Here is a 26,668-nt window from a genome sequence, read left to right as displayed (position 1 = left end):
ATCAATAAACTAACAATGAACATGTACTGTATTTTTATATATTATTATTTTGTATTGAATGTATTTTAATGAACTATTATTAACAAAGATTTATAGATGCCATTTTATAAATGTATATATTGTCTAAGATTAATAAATAAATTATGTCATATAAATAAATCATACCATGCTCATTGTTGTATAATGCATTAAACAATGTTATAAATGACACATTAATGTAAAGTGTTTCCAAAAAAACATATATTTTAATGACAAATTTTATAGTTTTACATTTGATCAGTGTCCTAGAAATATCAGATTCTGCAGAATATTAAATATTTCTCTCAATTTTATAAATATTTTTTATATGTTTGTTTTAAATTATTTGCAGAATTGAAGAGAAAATCACTCATTTTCTATGTGCCACTGAACATGTATGAAATATAGAAAGGCAAACGATGTTATTATAAAGGCTTATACACACACATAAGTACACACACATCACATATAAATGCTCTGAGATTTGTTAAATCTACTTCCATCTATTTTAACACAGGTGGAAGCAATAAATTCATTTAGTTAGTACTGTTTTATATTGAAACTCTATTTAATTCAAACGTCTGTTTAGTGTGAATCTGTCTAAAAACACACAGGAAAATCACACTCAATAAAGTGCACAGATTCAAATGAGGTAAACGGTCTATGTGCGTCCATTGACTATTATTGCAATCTAATATTGTGCTAATATATTTCAAATTTCAGCATGTGTTCTTCAGACACACATAATCAGCTTATGATTCATAATGTGATTATTGTCAGCTTGACCTGAGAGGCTGCTGTCAGACAGACATAAACGCCACTGCGGGTCACGGGGTTTGAGTTCGTCTGGTTCCTGCTCCTGAATCTGCTTCATTTCTGCCGTTCACACAGACAGACAGACAGACAGACAGACAGTCAGTCAATGACCAGACAGGAAATCCAAAAGAAAACAGCTTCAGTCCACATTTACCTGCCCAGAGATGCACTGTAATATCCGTTTTCCTCCAGCACATCCTCCACCATACTCTGAAACATCACACAAGCTTCAGACTGAGAGTTGAAATAAAACTCACAGCTGGATCATTGTTAACATACTGGAATAAATATTAAATTCACAACTTTTAAAGATGGAAATCACATTAGTTGGCATTAAGTGAACACGGGGGTGAATCTGAACTGATTTCACTACTTTGGTTTGAGTGGATGTTCATTTTTGTCTGTGCTGCACTAATTTTTAGGATGAAAAATTGACAATTTATTTATAATTATTCCAGATCTTCATAATTTTCATAATTTTGTCTTTCTATAATCAAAATGTTTACATATTTTAATGTTTTTTGTGCATATTACTTTAATTGATAATCAACGTTTGCAATCCTGTTAGTCCTTTTTTTCTTTATTTAATGCATATATATTTTTATTTGATTGATTTTAAAGAATTATAAAAAAAAAAAGTCAAGGACTACATTAGGATAAGCAAAAAAATAAACAAATAAAAATTAAATAAATTATATATATATATATATATGTAATAAATTATATATATATATATTTTTCTTTTAATACAATAATAAAAAAAAAATCAAAGGGCAGAAATACAGTAAAATAAAAACATTAAATGGTTACAAGTAGTAACATATCACAGCTTTCTAACATCTTAATTTTTTTTTTAATTTTAAAAGGTTAAAAATTTAAAATCAACTTTTGCAATACTGTTAGTCTTTTTTTTATTTTATTTTTATTTTATACATAAATATTTTTATTCAATTGATTTTAAAGAATTACAAAAAAAAGTCATTAGGATAAGCCAAAAAAAATTAATAAATAATATATATATGTTATAAATTATATGTGTGTATATATATATATATATATATATAATACAAAAAAAATAAAAGAATATCAAAAGGCAGAAATAAGGTTAAATGCAAACATTAAACTGACAAAAACATAAAATCAACTTTTGCAATCCTGTTAGTCTTTTTTTTTTTTTCTTTTATTTTATACATATATATTTTTATTCAATTGATTTTAAAGAATTTCAAATGAGGTCAAGAACTACATTAGGTTTAGCAAAAAATAAATAAATGAAAATTAAAAAAAAAATATATATATATATATAATAAAAGAAAATCAAAAGGCAGAAATAAAGTAAAATAAAAACATTAAATGTTTACAAATAGTAACATATTACAGCTTTCTGTAATTTTTTTTAATTTTAAAAGGTTAAAAACAAAACAGTTTTTAGGTATTGTTGAACTTCTGTCTTTAACATTAAAAACGAAAAATTATTTCCCCTATATTTGCATTTATGTATACTAAATTTAGTGAACAGAAGTAGCAGATCAATTAAATAATCTTATAAAAGATAAATTATTCCCTGTAATTTTAATTTCGTTTAACTATCAAGATCTTTAATGACATCGTCCTCCAGGACGGAGGATCATTTTTTTGATCTTTCTGCAATCAAAGCGTTTGGTTTTTGTATAATCAGTTTTTCATGGGTGATAAATATCACTTTCCATCTTGTTAGTCTTTTTAATTTCTTTCAACTAACAAAAGTCAGTTCAGTGACATCATCCTCCAGTAAGTCACATCATTTTAGAGGGAAAACAGCAGTACAAATGTCAGTAATGGTCATCAGTGGTTATGATTAATCACTCATGCTGGTTGTTTACAAAAACAAAAATTGGTATTAATTCATGCTTTCACACTAACAAAAATGTTTTAAAATCCCACCTGAATGTCTTCATAGGTAAGTCCGTCTTGAAGACTGGAGTAACCTGATTCCCCTACAGAATCAATAATACAAGCTCAGTGGTGTTTGTAATGCTTTAAAATTAAACCATGGATAAAAAAGTAGTTTAGAGTTACACTTCCACGGTTTTCCGCAGCGGATGGGTCTGAACTCAGAGACTGGATCATGGACCACCACTCTCTGCTGGCTGAAGACATCTCCACCAGCTCCTGACTTCCTTGAAGAACCTGAAAGGTTTGAAATCAAGGCTCTGAAAAGCATTTTTCAGTTCAAAGCACAATGAAATGAATTCATTTTCCACTGACGTTTACTATAACAGCCACAAGATGGAGTTGTTGCACCTTTTCCAAATTAACCCTGTAAAGCCTACATATGAAATAATAGATTTTTTGTAATGAACCTTTAGATAACATTTTAAAATATCAGAACATAAAATAAAAATATTAATAATATTTGATACATCAGGGTTTTATGGCTCATTTATTATGACAAAGTGAGAATACAGAGCTCATACTGTAGATTCTGATATTTATATGAGCAAAATCTAAGAATTGGTACTGTTACTGAAGCAACTGCTTTTGCATGATGCTGTTTCCATGCCAGTACATGATGACTAACAAAAATTGTTTTTGCATTAAAATGATTGAGTACCTTATTGAGCTCCACTTTCAGATTGTACGGATCACTTCCGTATGTAAACAGCGGTTTCTTGAAACGTTCGACTGCCCGCTGCTTGAAGCTGTTTTGAGGAGCTGGTGGAAGCTAAAAACAGAAAACATAAATAAACGAGACTGAAACATTCTGGAAAATGCCTGAAAACAGGCTCTTAGGTACCTGAGTTATGAATATAATCTTATGCAGAAGTTCAAGAAGCCTTTGGTTGGGATCATCAATTTGTCGAACTTTTCTCTGAGATAAACAAATTCCTGCCGATGCTGTAAACATGGGAGAAACACAAGTGAAACAAGTGAAAGAAATTACCTAATATTTCCAGGTGCTTTTTACCTTTAGTGTACGAACCAAAACTACACAAATGAGTCTAAATAAAATTTACAGAGCAATTTGGAAAACAGAGACTTTTTACCTGGTCGTGCTTTTGCTTTTTGACAGTCCCCACTGCCAAATGCAAAACAGAAAGACTTTTACTGCTTTTACATGGGAACACATTTAAAAAAATAATGATAATAATAATAACAATAAAATAAAATAATAAAATAATAAAATAAATAAAAATTTGAATATAAAATAAAAATTTGAATACAAAATAAAAACATTTAATTAATATTGCGTTTAAAAAAAAGACAGAAAGAGTATAAACTTACTCATCAGAACATTTCACACTGACGTTCCCAGACATTTCTACACATTTTAAGAAAGGAAAAAACAAAACAAAGCATATTTAATTGCTCATTTGCATTTAAATGCTTTTGTAGAGTGTATTAGTGGTAAACTCTGTCACCTTGGCTTTGTTTTTGTTCTGCTCCACTTGCTGAAACAGATGCAGAAGTTTCCAAACTCTGATTCTGTGATCCAGCTTGATCTTTGAGGCAGATGCTCTGAATTGAAAACAAAATACACTAAATATTCAGGCTGTGTCTCTTTCAAATCACAAACCCAGGTTTATTTATTAACCGAACAGTTCATAATAATGAAGAACTGTGCAGTAGTTTTCTGATCTAACCTGTTGCAGTGGGCTGCACATCCTGGTCCTGTTACTCTCCAGGAAGTACTTCTGCGCTCTCTTCCTGTCTCGCTCGGCCCTTCTCTCCAGTGAATTATAGGATGCACAGAGACTGTCCACAAACTTCATCATTATATCTGAAATTCTGGAACTGACCTCGATGATGTCAGGACGCACGTCTGCGTTTGGAGTCAAGCACCTATTACAAGACAAAGAAAATGTGCTCCATAAAGGTTCTACCTCTAAGAAACCAATCTAAAAATTAAATTCAGTGTACGTTCGATGATGAATAGCTATAATGCTTGCCAGAAAATTAAAGGAAGCAACTGGACGGCTTTTCCCATAATTCTCAGTGACAGCAAGGGAAGAATAAAATACATTAAATGCATCAATTACAGACCTAATGCACATAATTTTCTTGTCATTATCACCAAGTTGCATTTATTTAAACCAAAATACAGTAAAAAGAATAATATTGTGAAATATTATTAAAAGTTTGTAACACTGATAATAAAAAACAATAATAAATAATAATAATCAAGCTCAAAATCAGTATATTAAAATGATTTCTGAAATCTGGAGTAGTGATGCTGTGAAATACATTTCACAATATATTCAAAGAGAAAACACATTTAAAATTGTAATAATATTTCACAATATTACTGATTTTACTGTATTTTTTGATCAAATAAATGGCTTAAGGGCTTTATATTTGTGTATAATTTCTTTCTTTGTTTTTTCTTTTTGTTTTTATAACTGTACTGACTTAAAGGTTTGATGTTTTATACTGTTTAATAAAAAAATCAGAAAAAACCAAGCCCACTCCGAAGTCCAGAATGAATCAAATTATTCACAAACCCGCACCAAAGTCCAGAACTGAATTAAATGATTTGCGATCCGCGCTCTGAAGTTTCGATCTGAATTAAAAGATTTGCAATCCAAGTTTCGAAGTTCTAGTCTGAATCAAAAGATTTGCGATCGGCGCTCCAAAGTCCCAATGTGAATCAAATGATTCGCGAACCCACTCCGAAATTCTGATCTAAATCAAATGCTTCGCGCTGTGAAGTCCCGATCTGAAAAATGATTCACGAACCATCATTTCAGATTTCAGTTTGCCTGTTTCTCTTTTCGCGTCTTCAGCCATGTTTACACAACACTCTCAGTACTTTACTTGCTTAGCTCGCTAGTTTTGTTTGACATTAACGGAATTAAGCGAAAAAATATGATGTTTACAAATAAAATATCAACATTTTCTATGAACATATTCAGGTGAGGTAGCCGGTGTACTGCTAACTAATGAAAACACTTCATTAATATGACGAGCTGCACCTCAAAATACATGTAACATGGAAAAATTGTGAATTATGATCGAATTTGTAGCTTAATTCACTACAGTATATTTTAAACAGTTTGAGCACTGCAGTTCAGATGGTGACAGTTTAATAGTAAATCTGTTCAAAACATCCAGTCAATGTTCAGTTTAGCAGTATATATCAGGATACAGTTGAGGTCAAAGGTTAACATGCCCCTTTCAAATTTTATAACGTTCATTATTTTACCAAAATAAGAAGGATCATGCAAAATGCATGTTATTGTTTATTTAGTACTGACCTGAATAAGATTTAAATTTATAGTCCACAAGAGAAAATAATAGTTGATCAATTTATGATCCCTCTGCAAAATAATTAACATTTTGCAGATTCTGAAAGGGGGATGTACACTTTTGATCTCAGCTGTACATTATACAGCCTTGGTGAGCATAAGAGAATTGATACATGAAAGCAGCAACTTCACAGAAAATCATACCATTTAATCATGTCAGTCACTCTCTCAGATAAGGTTTTGTCTTCTACTGGCTCATAAACCGCTTCCACAATCTAACCACATGAAGAACATGAGCAAGATCAGATCAGAACAATCTGACAAGCATTAAAAATGCATGCTTTATATGAATAAAATATCAGAATGTTTCTTTTCCAACACAGTGCATTGGATTTCTTCTTTATATGTTAAAACCGTCACCTTTGTCGCGAGGGAGAGCATGTTTGCGCTGTAAAACGGGGGTGTGAGGGTGACCATTTGATAGAGGATGCAGCCCGCGGCCCAAACGTCTGCTTTCTCACCGTACGGCTCGTTCTTCACGATCTCTGGACTAACACATAAAAAACTCAAACTCAAACAAATGTTCACCTGGTTGTATTTGAGAATTGCAAAATTTCAGTACACACCAGCAATACAGTATAGTCCCAACCACAGACGTCAGCTTACTGTTCTCCTGTTTCTGTTTTGCTAGACCAAAATCAGCTGGAAAAATATTAGATTGGTTATTATATATTCGTATGATGCTCTAGACAGATAAAAGGTGAAATCAACTCACTAATAGTGACTTTATCTCTCTCTCCGAGCATGATATTGTTAGGTGTGAGATCTCGGTGGATGATCCGTTTCTCCTTGTGTAAGTATCTCAAAGCCAGACAGATCTGTGGAGGTTTCAATATGAACTTATTTCACTTTTATGTCACATTTTCATTGTTCTGTGTAAGTGTCAAGCTCCTCACCTGTATGAAAATGTTCCAGACTCTCTCCTCGGTGAACGTCTGCCGTTTTTCTTTGAGAGAGCTGAAATGTTCAGCCAGAGGAGCTCCTTCTATGAGCTCCATCACGATATACAGCTTATCAGCTGAGAAAAAAAAAAAATTATAGTTATAGTTATACAACTTACACTACCAGTCAAAAGTTTTTGAACAGTACGGTGTTTAGAAGACTTTTCTGCTCAACAAGGCTGCATTTATTTGATCCAAAGTACAGCAAAAATTGTGAAATATTTTTACTATTTAAAATAACTGTTTTCTATTTGAATATATTTTAAAATGTATTTATTCCCATGATTTCAAAGCTGAATTTTTAGCATCATTACTCCAGTCACATGATCCTTTAGAAATCATTCAAATATTCTGATTTGCTGCTAAAAAAAATACACACATATATATATATATATATATATATATTATTATTATTATTATTATTATTATTATATCAAAAACAGCTGCATAGAATTTTTTCAGGTTTCTTTGATGAATAGAAAGTTCAGAAGAACAGCATTTATGTGAAATAGAAATATTTCATAACATTATAAATGTCTACATCATCACTTTTTATCAATTTAAAGCATCCTTGCTAAATAAAAGTATTAACTTCTATCATTTCAAACTGTTTTAAATATTGATAATAATAATAATAATCAGAAGCGTTTCTTGAGCAGCAAATCAGCATATTAGAATGATTTCTGAATGATGCTGAAAATTCAGCTTTGAAATCGCAGGAATAAATTACATTTTAAAATATATTCAAATAGAAAAGAGTTATTTTAAATAGTAAAAATATTTCAAAATTTTACTGTTTTTTCTGTACTCTAAATCAAATAAATACAGGCTTGGTGAGCAGAAGACACTTCCTTAAAAAACATTAAAAATCTTACTGTTCAAAAATGTTTGACTGGTTGTGTAAATATTCATTATATGCATATCATTAAATATAAATATTAAATATAATACTCTTTGTATATAAACAGAAGTGTACATACCTTCTAGAAATGTTTTGAAGTATTTTACAATGTTTGGATGAGACATCTGAAAGAAATGAAGAATTATAAAAGAGCTTTCAGGGTTTTAAAAATAAAAAAAAATTACTTTTTGCTTAATTAAAATGACAGAAATAATTTAAAATGAATTTATTATTTTTTTTAGTTGTGACATTAATTTACTAAACACATTTAAATTGTGAAAAAATGCAGTAATGAACGTCATAATTTAAAAAAATGATTTTTATTTTTATTTTATTGTGTCTTTCATGACTTTGACCACTAGAGGGCTGTCTGAGCTCCTTCTGTGAGTCTCCATACACTCACCTGCTCTTTAATGATGGTCAGCTCAGACACAATCTTCTCCACACTGCTGTCTCTGGATCGCTTGTCCTTGCCAAATGCCGGATTGTGAAAGTTCACCTCCTTCAGTGCTAGAATGTTCTGTCCGCTCTGTTTACGCACCTTTGAGTGGGAGTGAAAACAACTGTGAATGGCTCAACATAGCTATTAACCAACACAACAGCACAACAGCAAAAATGGTTACCTTAAAGACGCTGCCAAAGGCACCGCTGCCCAGATGGTCCAAAACCGCATAACCATTGATCACTCTCAAAGGAGGTCGGTTTTGGTTCACCGTCTCTATACTTTCCCTGAGAACATCCAGTTCCTCCTCCTACGAATAAATGTTAACAGGCCAGAGAGAAAATGTTAGAGAGAGCTTTGACCTTTCTCTTTAACTAGTTTAGTGCATAAGATTCAATTTAACGTCGGAGAAGAAGCAGGGTCAGTGCAATTCGCTCATGAAGACAAGAAAGATCTTTAGTATCTTACCGATAAGAGGGCGATCTTCTCCTGCAGTGGCTCATATGCAGTAATGTCTCTTACATAGTGCCCAACATCAATAAACATCTCAAACAATTCTGGAGAAAAGAGTCTGAAACAAACAAATTATTTGCACCAACATCATTTCATTTAGAAAAAAAAAAAAATCTGTGATAATTTCTAAAATAAATAAATAAATAACCTAGATAATATAAATAAAATACAGAAATAAAAAATTAAGAAAACAGTTTGGAACAAACAACAACAATTAGCACCAACATCATTTAATTTAGATTAAAAAAAAAAAATAAAAAAAATAATAATAAATGGGGAAAACAGTCTGTAACAAACTCAAATAGCACCAACATACTTTAATTTAGATACAATAAATAAATGGAGCAAACAGTCTGGAACAAACAAACAATTAGCACCAACATAATTTAATTTAGATACAAAAAATAACATAAATAAATAAACAAATAAATGGAGAAAACAGTCTGGAACAAACAAACAATTAGCACCAACATAAATTAATTTAGATAATAAAATAAAATAAAATGAAATAAAATAAAATAAAATAAGCTGAAAAAACAGTCTGGAACAAACAATTAGCACCAACATAATTTAATTTAGATAAAAAATAAATAAATAAATAAATGAATAAATGGAGCAAACAGTCTGGAGCAAACAAACAATCGGCACCAACATAATTTAATTTAGATACAAAAAATAAAATAAATAATAAAAAAAAAAAAAAAAAAAAATAATTTCAAAATAATAAAATAAAATAATATTAAATTAAATTCAAGAAATAAACAAGAAATAACTAAAAAATACAATTAGCACCAACATAATTTAATTTGGATAAAAGAAAAGAAAAGGAAAGGAAAGAAAAGAAAAGAAAAGAAAAGAAAAGAAAAGAAAAGAAAAGAAAAGAAAAGAAAAGAAAAAAAAAAAGAAAAGGATAGAACAGTCAGGATCAAACAAACAATTAGCACCAACATGATTTAATTTAGATACAAAAAATAAATAAATAAATAAAATAAAATAAATAGAGAAAACAGTCTGGAGCAAACAAACAATCAGCACCAACATAATTTAATTTAGATAAAAATATAAAATAAAATAAAAAAAAAATGTAATAATTTCAAAATAATAAAATAATATTAAAATAAATTCAAGAAATAAACAAGAAATAAATAAAAAATACAATTAGCACCAACATAATTTAATTTGGATAAAAGAAAATAAAAGGATAGAACAGTCAGGATTAAACAAATAATTAGCACAAACACAATTTAATTTAGATACAAAAAATAAAATAAATAAAAAAATGTAGCACCAAAATAATTTCAAAACAATAAAATAAAATAATATTAAATTAAATTAAAGAAATAAACAAACAAATAAATAAAAAAATACAGAAATAATTAATGAAAAGTAGTGTATTTTTCTAAATGAAAAAGTGAATTTAATGTTTCTATAAAATAAATACAATAAAAAAAATACCTTTTAAAGTGATGTCTATTGCGTTCCATACTAAAAAGGAATCGTAGGGCCCTGAAAGCATAACACTTCAGAAAATAGTTGAATTATTATGTGATAAATACAGTATATTTCATATGAAACCTACTTGAGACTGTAAATCACATTTTACGTACCTGTAGAGATTTTGCCTGAGGATCTTTAAAGTTTTGTGGCAAAATCAATTTGCCAATTATGTACACACCGTTCTCCTAAAACAGAATCAAAGCATGTCGACTATATAAATATAAGATGAATGCAAACTGATGCTTTTGATTTAAGAGAGAAGAATGAGCCAAAAAGAAACAACTACCTGAACCACATTATGTGCTGTTGTGTCGTCCAAAACAAGCTCAGTGATCGCTGCACAGCATGCTGGGAACAGGGACAGGAGTTACTGCTTTCTTTAATTGTGACTTTATTTCCAGAATGCAAGACAATGGTGAATGTATACTACTGTGGAAAAGTTATCCCAAACACAGCCATATTTGTGCTTTTGAGTGAATCTCACAAAAAAATCTCTAATGTACCTCAATATACATGCAACTTACAGTTATTCATACTAATGCATATAAATAATAAATGTATATCACAAAAAAACACATAAATCACAAATCGATTAAAAAATACAAATAAACTCACCAATAAATAAATTTAAGAGTAAAAAATAATATCTCAAAAAAAAAACCTCCAAAAAATTTTGCAAAAATAAAATAAGATTATTATTTTTATTAATAATAAAAATAATATATTATAATATATTATTATTTACAGAGGAGTATTTACCTTTAAAAAAGTGTTACCTTAAAAAAAAAAATGAACATAAGAAAATATTGCAACGAAAAACAAAAAATGTTTCACGTCTTCCCATATTTGAAATCTGGTTTTGGTAGATGACATGTTAATGATAATTAATTTTTTTATATTTGTATTAAATGAGAAAAATATCAAATAAAAAGCATTTTTGTTGTTGTCTTAGACTTTTAAATACCATATCTAAAATAAATGAAAATAAATAAATTAATTAATTAATAAATAAATGTCACGGTAAGCATTTACCTTTAAAATAAGTTTTGAAAATGAAAATATGAAAATATTGCCAAAAATATATATTTTTTTAGTTTTGGCATAGTATGACATAGTTGATGTTAATAAACTTTGCAAATTAACATTTGCAAACGAAATATTTGTATTAACTGAGAAAAATATAAAATAAAAAGCAATTTTGTAGTTTTCTTAGACTTTTATATACCATATATCAAATAAATAAATGAATATAAATAAATAAATAAATAAAAAATACATGTCACAGTAAGTATTTATCTTTAAAAAAAAATTGAAAAAGAAAATACAAAATATTGCCAATTTATTTTTTAATTTATTTTGGCAAAGTATGACATAGTCGATGAAAATTAATTCTTTTTTTATTAATTGCTATTTCTTAATAACAATTTTATTAATTGTTAATTTGCAAAAGAAATATTTGTATTAAATGATATAAATATAAAATAAAAGCATTTTTCTAGTTGTCTTAGACTTTTAAATACAATATATCAAATAAATAAATACATAAATAAATAAATAAATGTCATAGTAAGTATTTATCTTTAAAAAAAATTGAAAAAGAAAATAAGAAAATGCATGCAAAAATATATATATTTTTTAGTTCTTGCATAGTATGACATGGTTGATGCTAATTAATTCTTTTTTTATTAATTGCTAATCTGCAAAGGAAATATTTGTATTAAATGAGAAAAATATAAAATTAAAAGCATTTTTCTAGTTGTCTCAGACTTTTAGATACCATATATCAAATAAATAAATAATTAAATAAACAAATGTCACAATAAGTATTTACATTTTTGAAAGCTTTGAAAAATAAAATAAGAAAACACTGCCAAAAAATACACATATTTTTTTAGTTTTAGGTGTTCCATTTTGATGTCAGGTCTTGATAGACAACATAGTTGCTTAACTCATGCATGCACTTGTCATTATAGGCATCAGAGTGAAGATGCTTTACATCAATAGATGCAAACTGTGCATCTAAATATGGATATCTTACAGGATATCTTATATTTTATAACTTTTTATAAAGCCTATGATCTATTATTTTATTTTTTCATTATCATAAGCACCACTATAATAATGAGTTCCTGTATTTTCCTGTGCATCCTCACCTGCCTGCAGATTGATGGTGTTCTCCGCCGTCTCTTGAGGGCTCACCTCTGCCGACACGTGCTGTCTGTGTATCCTGCCTGCTGCGTTGGCGCTGGAAAGCGTTTCTATGGTGGAGCGATCGGACACGTACACACGTTCTCTGGAAGTGAAAGATTTGCATGACTTAAAATACATTAAAGCTCTCGAAACTAACATTACCTGATGGCAGTAAGACACTCACCCGTGTAAGATGCGCAGCAGCTGTTGCACACCTCCCCACGCCCGGATCTCAGCGCTGGTGTCGGGATCCTGACACAGCTGCACGAGAACCCAGACTGCGCTCCACAGCAGCTTCACGTGCTCCGAGTGCAGGAGACTGAGCAGCACCGGCACCCCATCACACTGACGTACCTGATCCCTGACGCACTGCACTGAGCACAGCAACCTCAGCAGCTCTGCGCTCAACCTGAGAGCAGATTATGTACATAATATGAGAAATAATATCCAAATCAATTACGATTTAAAGGTGAAGTGTCATGTCTGTGCCAATATGTTTTCTGAACAGCCTCAACTAACTGGTTTGATGACGTATTTCAAAAAATATATAACATAAAGTATATTATTTTATATTATATTATTAAGTATATTATGATCAAATTTTGCAAATAACATTAGGAAACTACACTGCAAAATTAAAGTTAATAATAGTAGCAACAGTCACAAATACAATGCAAGAATGCTCATGCAATTAAAATGTAAAAATGTAACAATTTAAAAATGTAAAAGTTTAAAAGTTTAAACATTTTAAAATTTTAAAATTTTAACATTAAAAAACGTAAAAAATTTAAATGTAAAAAATTTTAAAAAAAAAAAAATTTAAATTTAAAAAATTTAAAAATTCAAAAAATTCAAAATTCAAAACATCATTCATCATGACTGCAAAGTAAATCAATAGAAATAAAAAGACCATAAGCTGTCAAACAAATACCTTTTCGAAAACATGTCATATTCTTGTAATACAACCAGAAGATGCTCCACAACAGACAGCTCTCCGATCTTCTCTTTGCATTCTTGACTAAATGAGAAGTGGGATTATTGATTAGACCCAACGTGCTAATGTGATTGCTATAGATATATATTACTCATGATATAAAAGTACCTTTCAGCTAGTGTGGTGAGAGCCAGGAGAGATCCTAATACCACACTACTGTCCCGTGTAGAAAGCAGCTTCACGAGGGTCTGTGCAAAAGAAAAATTATTTATTGTAAATCAGTGTAATTATAGTATATTTGATATAATATTATAGTTTTTGTTAATTAATTTGAATTAGATAATAAAATTATTTTATTTTTATACTTTTAAAAAGTATATTTTAAAATATAGAATCAGTGTAAATTTAGAACTTGGCATATAGTCATATATTTAATATTTTTAACTAATTTTATTTAAAAATTTTCCATTTTAATTTTATTTTTAGTTAAAGTTTTATGCATTTTTATTATGTTTTTTTCATTTGTTTAATTATTATTATTATTATTATTACTACTACTACTACTACTATTATTATTATTATTTTAATATGTCTATTTAGTATTAGTGTAAATTTAGTATTTGGCATACAATTAAATATTTAATATTTTTAACTAATTTTATTTTATATTTTCCATTTTATTTTTAGTTCTAGTTAAGGTTTTTGCAATTTTATTATGTGTATTTATTATTATTATTATTATTTTAATAAGTCTATATAGTATCAGTGTAAATGTAGTATTTGACATACAATTATATATTTAATATTTTTATCTAATTTTATTTTTATATTTTCCATTTTAATTTAATTTTTTGTTAAAGTGTTTGTAATTTTTATTATGTTTTTAATTTTTTTTAATTATTATTATTATTACTATTATTATTATTTTAATATGTATATATATTATCAGTGAAAATGTAGTATTTGGCATACATTTATATATTTAATATTTTGAACTAACTTTATTTAAAATGTTATTTTTAGTTACAGTTTTTATTTTTTTTTTTCCTTTTTTTAATTATTATTATTACTACTAGTATTATTATTATTATTACTACTACTACTGCTACCATTATTATTATTTTGATATGTCTATATAGTATAAGTGTAAATTTAGTATTTGGCATACAATTATATTTTTTATTAATATTTGAAACAAATTTTATTATTATATTTTCCATTTTAATTTAATTGTATCTTCAGTTACAGTTTTTGTTATGTGTTTTTGTCATTATTATTATTATTTGTTTGTAGTAGTAGTATATGTATTATTACTATTTTTATTATTATTATTATTATTTTAAAATGTCTATTTAGCTTTTATTCATTTTTATTTTAGTTTTGGTTATTTTAGTAGATTAAGTTAAACTAAATGAAAAATGTTCAGTGAAAAATGTTCTATGATGTTCTAAAATGTAGCTGAAAAAAAAAAGTTCTTATACAATACATAAACATATAATATATAATATATAAAGTTAACATTCATTTTATTTCAATATATATATATATAAACACGCAGCTCCAATACACAAAACACTACAATCTGCTGTTTGAACAGAATTTTGATTGTAAAGCTACATTACATTCTTGTTTACAAGAATAAAACACATACCTTATGTGCACCACAATTAATAATCCACTGTCTTTGTTCCTCAACAGAAGACAACTTCTGAAACATATCTGCAGAGCAAATGATGGGGAACAAGCACAGCAAATACATTATCTTCTTGTATCTCATTTACCAATCTGTACATACTGTGTAACATAATGCAACATGTTTGTCTCACATGTCATTGCAACCAGCTGCTCGATTTCCAGCGTCTGTTCTCTGCACTCCAGATACACGGTTGCAACCGACTCCATGTGCTGAAAAACACCCAGTGAGAAACAATAAATATCAACAAGCTGCTGTGCATTTTCAGCATGTAAACACCGTGTAAATCTTTACCTCAGCGAGCTGCCCAGCACCTCGAAGTTCAAAGAAGATTTTCTACAAGAGGAAACAAAACAATATATGCAGTACAGCAGATGAAAAGACGGTGTTTCGGAGTCAATATTTCCAACAGGGTGTAAAATAGCACTAGCTATATTATAAGCTCATATAATATAACATAAAAGTAATACTTTGTATTTTTAGGGACTTTTTTTATGGTAATAAACCAAGATTTTGGATCTCACCTGGTGAAGAGGATCCCTGATCAACAATCTCAAGCAGTTTAAAACTCTTAGGATGTTGTCTGAGGATGAATTTTCTAGCCAGATGCTGAAAACAAATAAGACTAGTCTATAGTGATCTATAACTAGCATACATCATCAGCATCATGCTCATAAATACACACCTACAACCGAGTCTGTTATTGATCAAGGCAGTGAAGATGTCCAGGAAGAGTCTGTGATGTGGCTGGTCACTAAAACACCTCTGATTTCTGTAGGTCACACTGTAAATGACATGAACGCTGGTTACAAAAAGCAACAGAATATGAGCAAAATTAGCAGATAATATGGGACGCTGAGCACCTAAAGTTATCCAGCTCTGATGCTTCGCTGTTTGTGCTGATTTTCCGGTGATCAGGAACATTTGAGGAGTTCTGAGGCTTCCGTCCCTTGGATTGATTCAAAGATGAAACCTGAGATGGTGAGCAGAGATGAATCAACTACGTTAACTATTGAGAAACTAAACCCACAGAAGGCTTAGGGACAATTCAGAATTTAACTAGGAATATAATTGCAAATTAAAATTGTACCTGTTTGGACACTGGAGCTGTGATCAGTGACAAAAGTCTCTTGAGATCAAGAAGCTCCCTAAAAATACAAAAAGACATTATTAACATTAGCACAGAAACTAAAAGTAATAGTACAGTAACAGTTTCTGTGATGACTTACTTGTCTTTAGGTTTGGGATTTGGTCTGTTTGGTCCTCTAGACTTTCTGTCTTGAAGAGGCATGTTGACACTTTCTTCATTACTCTCATGTCTGCAGATCAATCACAAATACTTAAAGCAAGAAACTACAGACAAAACCATTTTCTTTTCTTTTCTTTTCTTTTCTTTTCTTTTCTTTTCTTTTCTTTTAGTTTGTTATCTTTCATGCACTTGTGCTATTTGTCTTTTCATAACATGCTGTTTGAGACAAGTGTAAAGAAAACATCCAAAACACACTTTTATTGTATTTTATGCATTATTTTTATGTATGCATGTATTTTTTTATTTATTCATATTTTATTATATTTTATTTTATTTATTTACGCATTTATTTATTTTTTTGCTTTCATGCACTGGTCAATTTTGAGATTTTGTGCTTTTTGTCTTTTCATAACCTGTTGTTTCAGACAAGTGGAAAGTAAACATCCAAAACACATTTTTATTATATTTTATGCATTATTTGTATGTATGTATATATTTTTATTATTTATATATTTATTTTTTGCTTTCATGCATTGTTCAATTTTAAGCTATTTTGTAATTTCATGCTATTTGCCTTTTCATAACAAGTTTCAGACAAGTGGAAAGAAAACATCCAAAACACATGTCATAAGTCAGACCTCTGTGGCTCTCTCCGACCGTCATCAGCGGGAACCTTCCCCGGAGTTTTAACGTTCCCACCCGGACTCTTTGCACCCACGCACCTCAGTGATTTCCACCACAGGTGTTCCTTGTTTCCTCCGCTATTTAAGCACCTGGTTCGCGGCAATATGGCGTGAAGTTTTGTCTAGCCCCGGCTGCAACTCTGAGCGTTTTCCCCTTACCTTTTGACTGCCTTGGATTTACAATTACTGCTTGATACCTCGACCTTCTGCCTGGACTCGGATTACGATTACTGCTTGATACCCCGATACTCTGCCTGGACTCTGGTACTGATTATTGTCTCTCCGCTGCTACTACTGTTTATTGGTGTGTTTGACCCTTGCCTGTGTGACCCTGCCTTCATTAAAAGCTTGCAAATGGATCCGACTGCATCTGAGCCCTCATTACAGAAAACTTCGCCACCTCAGGATCCAGCGGCTATCTATCAGTTGGCAACTGAGATGTCCCATCAAGGATTAGTGCTGGCCTCCCACCATCAACAACTAGAGAACCTGAATCGACGCACTGAGGAGATCGTCCAGTCACTTCAGGCTCTGACTGCATCTATCTCTGCCTTGAGTCAACCATCTGTGGCCGCGGTGGCCCCGCCTCCACCTGCACCCACCACGAGTAATCAGGCACGCTTGTCACTTCCTGATAAATTCGACGGAGCTCCCGGGAAGTGTAAGGGCTTTCTTCTCCAGTGCACAATTTATATCAGCCAGCAACCTCAAAGTTTCACGACCGATGACAGTAAGGTCTCACTGATCTGCTCACTGCTCACAGGACGGGCCCTGGAGTGGGCCACGGCACTCTGGGAGGGCAGGCAGATGGCCTTCCCCAGCTACCAGAGGTTTTTACAGCAGTTTCGCGAAGTATTTGACCACTCTGCTGGCGGCAAGGAGCCCGGCGAGGAGATATTAACCCTGAAACAAGGCACTTTCACGGCCGCTGACTACACTCTGAGGTTCCGTACCCTGGCAGCGCAGACTGGCTGGCCACCAGAGCCACTAAAGGTGATGTACCGCAGGGGTCTCCGTGACGATCTCCAAGCAGAACTCGCATGTCGCGATGAAGGAAAGTCTTTGGAACAATTCATGGAGCTTGCCATCCAAATCGACAACCTTATCCGCTCACGTCACGGACATCGCCCATACACACCACAACCAGCTACTTCTCGCACAGCCGATCCTGAACCCATGCAGATTGGTTACACCCACCTTACTCAGGAAGAACGCGACCGGAGGCTCCGCAGCCACCTCTGCCTGTACTGCGGCCAGCCTAATCACATCCGGGCCAACTGTCCTGTTCGACCACCACAGACCCCGTCACGGGTGAGTGTAAATCCTTTGAATAATTCCCTAACCATTCAGGTTAAAATCAGTTTCAAGAACCGTGAACTTAGAACCACTGCATTCATAGACTCTGGGGCAGCGGGGAATTTTATCGATGGGAATTATGCTAAACTCTATGATATTCCTCTTCTTCCATGTGGATCTCGGGTGGCCGTGGCAGCCCTAGATGGCCGTCCCCTTGGATCAGGGAGAGTAACATCTGTCACTGAGGATGTCACACTACACATCGGACCACTTCACCAAGAGACCATGCGGTTCTTCACCATTCAGTCACCTGAGCACCCAATCATCCTCGGTCTGCCCTGGCTTGAACTCCATAACCCCACCATCTCTTGGGCTGAGAGAGAAATAACTCAATGGTCCCCCCACTGTCACCAGCATTGCATCAGGGGTCTCCCGGACCTTCCTGGACCACCATCGGAACTCACGACTCTGAAGGAACTTCACGATCACCTACCTGCACCATACCACGACCTGCAAATCGCATTCAGCAAGGAGGGGGCTACTCAACTCCCACCGCACCGGCCCACGGACTGTGCCATTGTTCTGCTCCCAGGAACCACGCCTCCGAAAGGTCGTATTTTCCCACTGTCACAGCCCGAGACTGAAAGCATGAAGAACTACATTCAGGAGGAACTAGCCAAAGGCTTTATCCGACCATCCACCTCACCAGCCTCAGCGGGGTTCTTCTTTGTTAAAAAGAAAGATGGCGGACTGCGGCCATGCATAGACTATCGGGGGGTTGAACGACATCACGGTTAAGTACCGCTATCCTCTACCCCTCGTACCTTCTGCCCTGGAACAGCTTCGTAAGGCCCGATTCTTCACCAAACTGGATTTAAGGAGTGCTTACAACTTAATCCGTATCAAGCAGGGGGACGAATGGAAAACCGCCTTTTCCACTACCACCGGGCACTACGAGTACCAGGTAATGCCCTTCGGCCTGGCCAATAGTCCTTCCATCTTTCAAGCCCTCGTCAACGACATCTTCCGGGATATGCTGAATCACCATGTCATAGTCTACATCGATGACATTCTGGTTTACTCTGAGGATTTCCAGTCACATGTTCAACACGTTCGAGCAGTCTTGAAGCGCCTCATTCAACACCAGCTCTACGCAAAGCTCCAAAAATGTGAGTTTCATCAAACACGCATCTCATTCCTCGGGTACATCATCAGTGCAGAGGGGGTGACTATGGATGATCAGAAGGTAACCTCCGTACTCAACTGGCCACGACCCAAAACCATCAAGGACCTACAACGCTTCCTCGGATTTGCCAATTTCTATCGACGGTTTATCCGAAATTTCAGTCAGGTAGCGGCCCCACTCACCTCCATGACACGCAAGGGCCCGAACATTCTACGATGGACTCCCCAGAGTGAGCAAGCCTTCCAAGATTTGAAGAACCGCTTTACCACTGCACCTATTCTTCGGCACCCCGACCCAGAACTCGAATTCACCGTAGAGGTTGATGCATCCAACAGCGGGATTGGGGCTATTCTTTCACAACGTCATGGCAGTCCACCCAAATTATTCCCTTGTGCTTACTACTCACGCAAACTGAACCCCGCTGAACGAAATTACGATGTGGGAGATCGTGAGCTTCTTGCCATGAAGTGTGCCTTGGAGGAGTGGCGACACTGGCTCGAGGGCTCCAAACACCGGTTCCTAATTCTAACCGACCATAGGAATCTTGAGTACATCCAATCAGCAAAGAGGCTCAATTCAAGACAGGCCAGATGGGCACTCTTTTTCACTCGTTTTAATTTCAGGATCTCATACCGTCCAGGCTCAAAGAACGGCAAGGCCGATGCCCTATCTCGCCAGTTTGATCCTCCCGTCCCGAACAGCAGCCCAGAGTACATCATCCCTCCTCCACTCATTGTGGCTCCTGTACTTTGGGATATTATGGCCGAGATAACCGAGGCCCAGACCTTGGAACCAGCACCTCCAGACTGTCCTCAAGACAAGGAATATGTACCAGAGTCCCTACGTTCCCAAGTGCTCCATCTGGTCCACGACAGTCCCAGTTCCGGACACCCCGGTATCACCGCAACTGCCGAGTTAGTGAGTAACCGCTTCTGGTGGCCCACCGTATCCACCGACGTCATTCATTTCGTGCAGCACTGCCCCACCTGCCAGATCACCAAGACCTCACACCAGAGACCAGCCGGCCTTCTCCATCCACTTCCTGTGCCCCAAAGGCCATGGTCACACCTCGCAATAGACTTTATAACAGACCTACCTGCCTCTAATCACTACACCACTATACTCACCATCGTTGACCGTTTTTCAAAGGCCTGCCGCCTCATCCCACTCACCAAACTACCCACCGCATGGGACACCGCAGAAATTCTCATGGAACAAGTATTCCGCTTCTACGGGATCCCGGAGGACATTGTTTCAGACCGTGGCCCCCAATTTACCTCTCGCCTGTGGAACGCCTTCTGTGAAAAGATGAACATTAATGTCAGCTTAACCTCCGGTTACCATCCCCAGGCGAATGGACAGGCGGAAAGATTAAATCAAGAGCTCACCAGGTTTCTCCGCTCATACTGTCACCGAAATCAACAGGACTGGAGTCAGTACCTTCTTTGGGCAGAGTATGCCCAGAACTCACTCCGCAAGCCAGCCACAGGTATGACACCCTTCCAGTGTGTGCTCGGGTTTCAGCCTCCGCTGTTCCCATGGTCGGGGGAGCCTACCAACCTCCCAACCCTGGATCATTGGCTTCGTCGGAGCGAAGAAACCTGGGATCAGGCACATGTGCACTTGCAACGGGCTGTTCGAAGATTCACCGAACAGGCCGACCGCCGTCGGCGCCAGAACCCAATCTACGAACCCGGACAATGGGTCTGGTTATCCACCAAGAACCTCCGCCTGCGGCAACCCTGTAGGAAGTTAAATCCGAGGTACGTGGGTCCTTTTCAAATCACTAAACAAATAACACCAGTTTCATTCCGTCTCGATTTACCTGCTCAGTACAAGATCTCACCCACCTTTCATGTCTCCTTGCTCAAGCCCGCTGATGCTCCGGGAGGAGAGAGGGACCAGGACGAGGTCACGACACCTGAGGTTCCCCCCCTGATCTTCAACGGTGAAGAGGCCTACCAGGTTCACGAAATCCTGGACTCTCGGCGCCGGGGGCGTATGCTTCAATACCTAATCGACTGGGAGGGCTATGGTCCAGAGGAAAGATCATGGGTTAATGCCCAGGACATCCTGGATCCGGCACTCATCACTGCTTTCCACCAGGATCACCCGGAAAGACCAGCTCCCAGACCTCGAGGAAGACCCCGGCGCCGGCAGGCCGCTCGCTTCAGGAGCCGCTCGCAGGGGGGGGGGCTCTGTCATAAGTCAGACCTCTGTGGCTCTCTCCGACCGTCATCAGCGGGAACCTTCCCCGGAGTTTTAACGTTCCCACCCGGACTCTTTGCACCCACGCACCTCAGTGATTTCCACCACAGGTGTTCCTTGTTTCCTCCGCTATTTAAGCACCTGGTTCGCGGCAATATGGCGCGAAGTTTTGTCTAGCCCCGGCTGCAACTCTGAGCGTTTTCCCCTTACCTTTTGACTGCCTTGGATTTACGATTACTGCTTGATACCTCGACCTTCTGCCTGGACTCGGATTACGATTACTGCTTGATACCCCGATACTCTGCCTGGACTCTGGTACTGATTATTGTCTCTCCTCTGCTACTACTGTTTATTGGTGTGTTTGACCCTTGCCTGTGTGACCCTGCCTTCATTAAAAGCTTGCAAATGGATCCGACTGCATCTGAGCCCTCATTACAACACACTTGTATTTTATTTTATTTTATTTTATTTGTTTGTTTGCTTTTTTTTTTTTTTTTGCTTTCATGCACTGGTCAATTTTAAGATTTTGTCCTATTTGTCTTTTCATAACAAGTTGTCTCAGATGAGTGGAAAGAAAAAATCCAAAACACATTTTTATTTATTTATTTATATTTTTTAAATTATTTATTTATTTTTATTTATTTATTTTTTTTGCTTTCATGCACTGGTCAATTTTGAGATTATGTGCTATTTGTCTTTTCATAACCTGTTGTTTCAGACAAGTGGAAAGTAAATATCCAGAATACATTTTGATTGTATTTCATGCATTATTTTTATGTACGTACGTATGTATGTATTTTTATTATTTATTTATTTATTTATTTATTTATTGCTTTCATGCACTGGTCAATTTTGAGCTATTTTGTGATTTTGTGCTATTTTTTCTTTTCATAACATGTTTCAGGCAAGTGCAAAGAAAACATCCAAAACACACTTGTATTTTATTTTATTATTTTTTATTTATCTATTTGTTTGTTTGTTTGTTTGTTTTTCTTTCATGCACTGGCCAATTTTCAGATTTTGTCCTATTTGTCTTTTATATAAATATATATATATATATATATATATATATATATATATATATATAGTAAGTCCACGGTTCAATACGCACCTCGGTATTTAACCACGGTTTTCAGTTCGGTTCGGTACTGATAGCTTGCCACATCAGAATGTTTTTTTTTTTTTGCATCTAATTAACAACAAAATACTTCTGTAAACCTCTGTACACTGGAAAAACCATGGATTATTATATGTCTGTTTAATATTCTTTTGAGAGCGGTATTATTTTTCCGATTTTTATGCAAAATAGGATGGGTTTCATTCATACTGGACGCCAGAGGCGCCCTCGAGCAGAAAATACACACATGCGTCAAAGAAGTAGCACCGATTACGTTCCGTTCCACCTTCTCGAATATGGATAAAGGCAGTAACTCAATAAAGACAAGATATAATGTTAAACGTTTCGAATGATGAAATGTAAGGACAATAAACACTCGTCTGCAATAATCTCGGGTATTTTCATAATGATTTTCATGATGATATTTGTAAGCCATAATCGACATACAGTATAAATATATTGTCTGCCTCATTCTATGATAAGAAGCCACATCAGATCACAAAAGTAAGTTATTTCAAACACTCGACTGATGCTGTGAAGTAAAAATAAGTTGAATGGAAGATGCTCAGCATGTGTTGATTTTTCAAATATAAGCGGTGAAGCGTTTCCTCATCTCAGCACGTGAAATCATGGGCACACACAGAAAATTTCGAGAGAAATAAAACAAGTAAATTATTTAAATGCAAAACCGAAAAACTGCAATTCACAAGCGCGTATTGAACCGTGGATGTCGTACCAAATGCTTTGATATTATATTGAGTATTGTATATATATATGTGTGTTATTATTTAGCTTTCGTGCACTGATCAAATTTGAGATTTTGTGCTTTTTGTCTTTTTATAACATGATGTTTCAGACAAGTAGAAAGAAAACATCCAAAAAAACACTTTTATTGTATTTTATGCATTATTTTTTTCTTTCTTTCTTCCTTTCATTCTTTTTTTCTGTCTGGTGTTTAGATTTCTGTTCTGGAAATACATACACATTAGTGCATATTTAATAAGATCATGCATAATTTGCATATTTAAACAGAACCTTTCAGTAGACTTTTTATACAAAAAATGTTTGTTACTCTTAATGTAATTAATCAGTTATTAATGTATCAGCTGTGGAAGTATGGCGATCTATTACACTGACCAAAATTATACACGCAACACTTTTGTTTTTGCCCCCATTTTTCATGATCTGAACTCAAAGATCAAAGACTTTTTCTATGTACACAAAAGGCCTATTTCTCTCAAATATTGTTCACAAATCTGTGTTAGTGAGCACTTCTGCTTTGCCGAGATAATCCATCCACCTCACAGGTGTGGCATATCAAGATGCTTATTAGACAGTGTGATTATTGCACAGGTGTGCCTTAGGCTGGCCACAATAAAAGACCACTCTAAAATGTGCAGTTTTATCAAACAGCACAACGCCACAGATGTTGCAAGTTTTGAGGGAGCATGCAATTGGCATGCTGACTGCAGGAATGTCCACCAGAGCTGTTGCCCATGAATTGAATGTTCATTTCTCTACCATAAGTCATCTCCAAAGGCATTTCAGAGAATCTGGCAGTACATCCAACTGGCCTCACAACCGCAGACCATGTGTAATCACACCAGCCCGGGACCTCCACATCCAGCATCTTCACCTCCAAGATCGTCTGAGACCAACCACCCGGACAGCCGCTGCAACAATCGGTTTGCATAACCAAAGAATTTCTGCACAAACTGTCAGAAACCGTCACAGGGACGCTCATCTGCATGATCATCGTCCTCATCGGGGTCTCGACCTGACTGCAGTTCGTCGTCGTAACTGTCTTGAGTAGGCAAATGCTCACATTCTATGGCGTCTGGCACTTCGCATTCTCTTCACAGATGAATCCTGGTTTTTACTGTACAGGGCAGAAGGCAGACAGCGTGTATGGCGTCGTGTGGGTGAGCGGTTTGCTGATGTCAACGTTGTGGATCAAGTGGCCCATGGTGGCGGTGGGGTTATGGTATGGGCAGGCGTATGTTATGGACAACAAACACAGGTGCATTTTATTGATATCGTGATGAGATCCCGAGGCCCATTGTTGTGCCATTCATCCACGACCATCACCTCATGTTGCAGCATGATAATGCACATCCCCATGTTGCAAGGATCTGTACACAATTCCTGGAAGCTGAAAACATCCCAGTTCTTGCAAGGCCAGCATACTCACCAGACATGTCACCTATTGAGCATGTTTGGGATGCTCTGGATCGACGTATACGACAGCGTGTTCCAGTTCCTGCGAATATCCTGCAACTTCACACAGCCATTGAAGAAGAGTGGACCAACATTCCACAAGCCACAATCAACATCCTGATGCAAAGGACATGTGTTGCACTGCGTGAGGCAATTGGTGGTCACGCCAGATACTCACTGGTTTTCAGACTCCCCTGGACGGTAATACAGTAAAACTGCACATTTTAGAGTAGCCTTTTATTGTGGCCAGCCTAAGGCACACCTGTGCAATAATCACACTGTCTAATCAGCATTGATATGCCACACCTGTGAGGTGGATGGATTATCTGGGCAAAGGAGAAGTGCTCACTAACACAGATTTAGACAGATTTGTGAACAATATTTGAGAGAAATAGTCCAGCTTATGAAAAACGGGGGCAAAAAGTGTTGCGTTTATAATTTTGGTCAGTGTAGTTAAATATTTCATCACATTCACCTTCATTTTAAGTTTTATCAAACTTTAAATAAGTGACATGCAAATAATAAATAAAGTAACGTTAACAACATGCACGTTTGGACTGACGTAAGTGTCAGCAAATCATTTTTGGGTGAACTGTTGTTTAAAACTGTTGTTTTAGTGATTTTAGAGGATGTTTGAACTCAAGTTCTCCTCAGGTTAACACAGGTGGAGCTCATTTCACTACGTGTGGACTCTTTAAAACCGTTTCTACTGATTTTATAACACAAAAACTAACAAACGTATTTATTTTTTAAATATTCAGTTTGAAAAGTGTCTCTACGCTACCAAACCGTTAAAATAAACGGCAGAGGCGTTTATATTTTTTTCAAACGTAGTAACGTACAGACTGAGGTAATACTTTTTTCGAGGCCATTGACTGTATGTACGAAGTTTTACCGGCTTTATATCGTGCAAGATGTATTTTCTCACCTGTGTGGATCTGGAAAATTCCAAGTTGAATCGCATTCTTGAAGGTCGTCATATATTTTGGAGAAGACAACACACACAAGCTCGAATCAGAAATGTGAAGACACACAGCAACCAATCAGACGACGCGATGTTGAGGCGTCTGGGGTTACCATGGCGATACTCAAACAAACGCTCCAGGATGAGCTCGAGTTTCTGTTTCTCCGCTGATCTGGAGTCAGTGAGAGTTACAAGAAGTAAATGTTATTTGACTTATATATGCATTTTAAGTACATTTTACTGACATCTATAAGATGGAATCAAAACATGAGCCACGAATTTGTAAGCGAGATATTGGATGGACAGCACTTTGTTTATAAAATATGTGGACGTGCCTCAACAACGTAACTTTGCCACTCATTATAATGATTTTGTTTAAAGACAGTGTTAAAGTACCGAGTAATGTGATTAAAACTACAACTAAAGGTGCACTAAACTTAATCTGGAATTTTAAAAATATCCTCACATGGAAAAATAATAATAATAGTAATGACAGTTTACACGGAAACCCATTTCCA

The 26,668-nt window shown here is 34.8% G+C and overlaps 2 protein-coding genes across 2 annotated transcripts in view; both read right to left on the bottom strand.

The window, feature by feature from the left end:
* Window positions 1-8,597, bottom strand: part of znf385d (zinc finger protein 385D) — a 238,940-nt gene extending 230,343 nt beyond the window's left edge. The window contains exon 1 of the mRNA XM_051132064.1: window positions 8,594-8,597. The gene's annotated coding sequence lies outside the window, so the exon portion shown is untranslated. The remainder of the gene's footprint in view (window positions 1-8,593) is intronic.
* Window positions 174-26,238, bottom strand: nek10 (NIMA-related kinase 10). The gene is made up of 35 exons (XM_051132057.1): window positions 26,115-26,238; window positions 16,460-16,549; window positions 16,321-16,378; window positions 16,094-16,203; window positions 15,916-16,014; window positions 15,755-15,839; window positions 15,525-15,566; window positions 15,364-15,442; window positions 15,189-15,256; window positions 13,706-13,785; window positions 13,535-13,621; window positions 12,788-13,012; window positions 12,567-12,706; window positions 10,700-10,761; window positions 10,524-10,598; window positions 10,372-10,436; window positions 8,872-8,974; window positions 8,585-8,713; window positions 8,365-8,502; window positions 8,041-8,086; window positions 7,016-7,137; window positions 6,835-6,937; window positions 6,686-6,761; window positions 6,480-6,609; window positions 6,264-6,334; window positions 4,458-4,656; window positions 4,236-4,332; window positions 4,099-4,135; window positions 3,861-3,892; window positions 3,611-3,711; window positions 3,428-3,538; window positions 2,901-3,003; window positions 2,758-2,810; window positions 989-1,044; window positions 174-894 (listed from the first exon to the last, which is right to left on the bottom strand). Exons 2-35 carry the CDS (start codon window positions 16,519-16,521, stop codon window positions 846-848), a joined length of 3,093 nt encoding a protein of 1,030 aa, XP_050988014.1. The 5' UTR covers window positions 16,522-16,549; window positions 26,115-26,238; the 3' UTR covers window positions 174-845.
* Between the last annotated feature and the right edge of the window lie 430 nt (window positions 26,239-26,668).

The sequence above is a fragment of the Labeo rohita genome, chromosome 16 (assembly GCF_022985175.1).
Source record: "Labeo rohita strain BAU-BD-2019 chromosome 16, IGBB_LRoh.1.0, whole genome shotgun sequence".
NCBI lineage: Eukaryota > Metazoa > Chordata > Actinopteri > Cypriniformes > Cyprinidae > Labeo > Labeo rohita.
The sequence above is the reverse complement of the archived record's forward strand: the minus strand, read 5'-3'. Positions and strand labels throughout refer to the sequence as shown.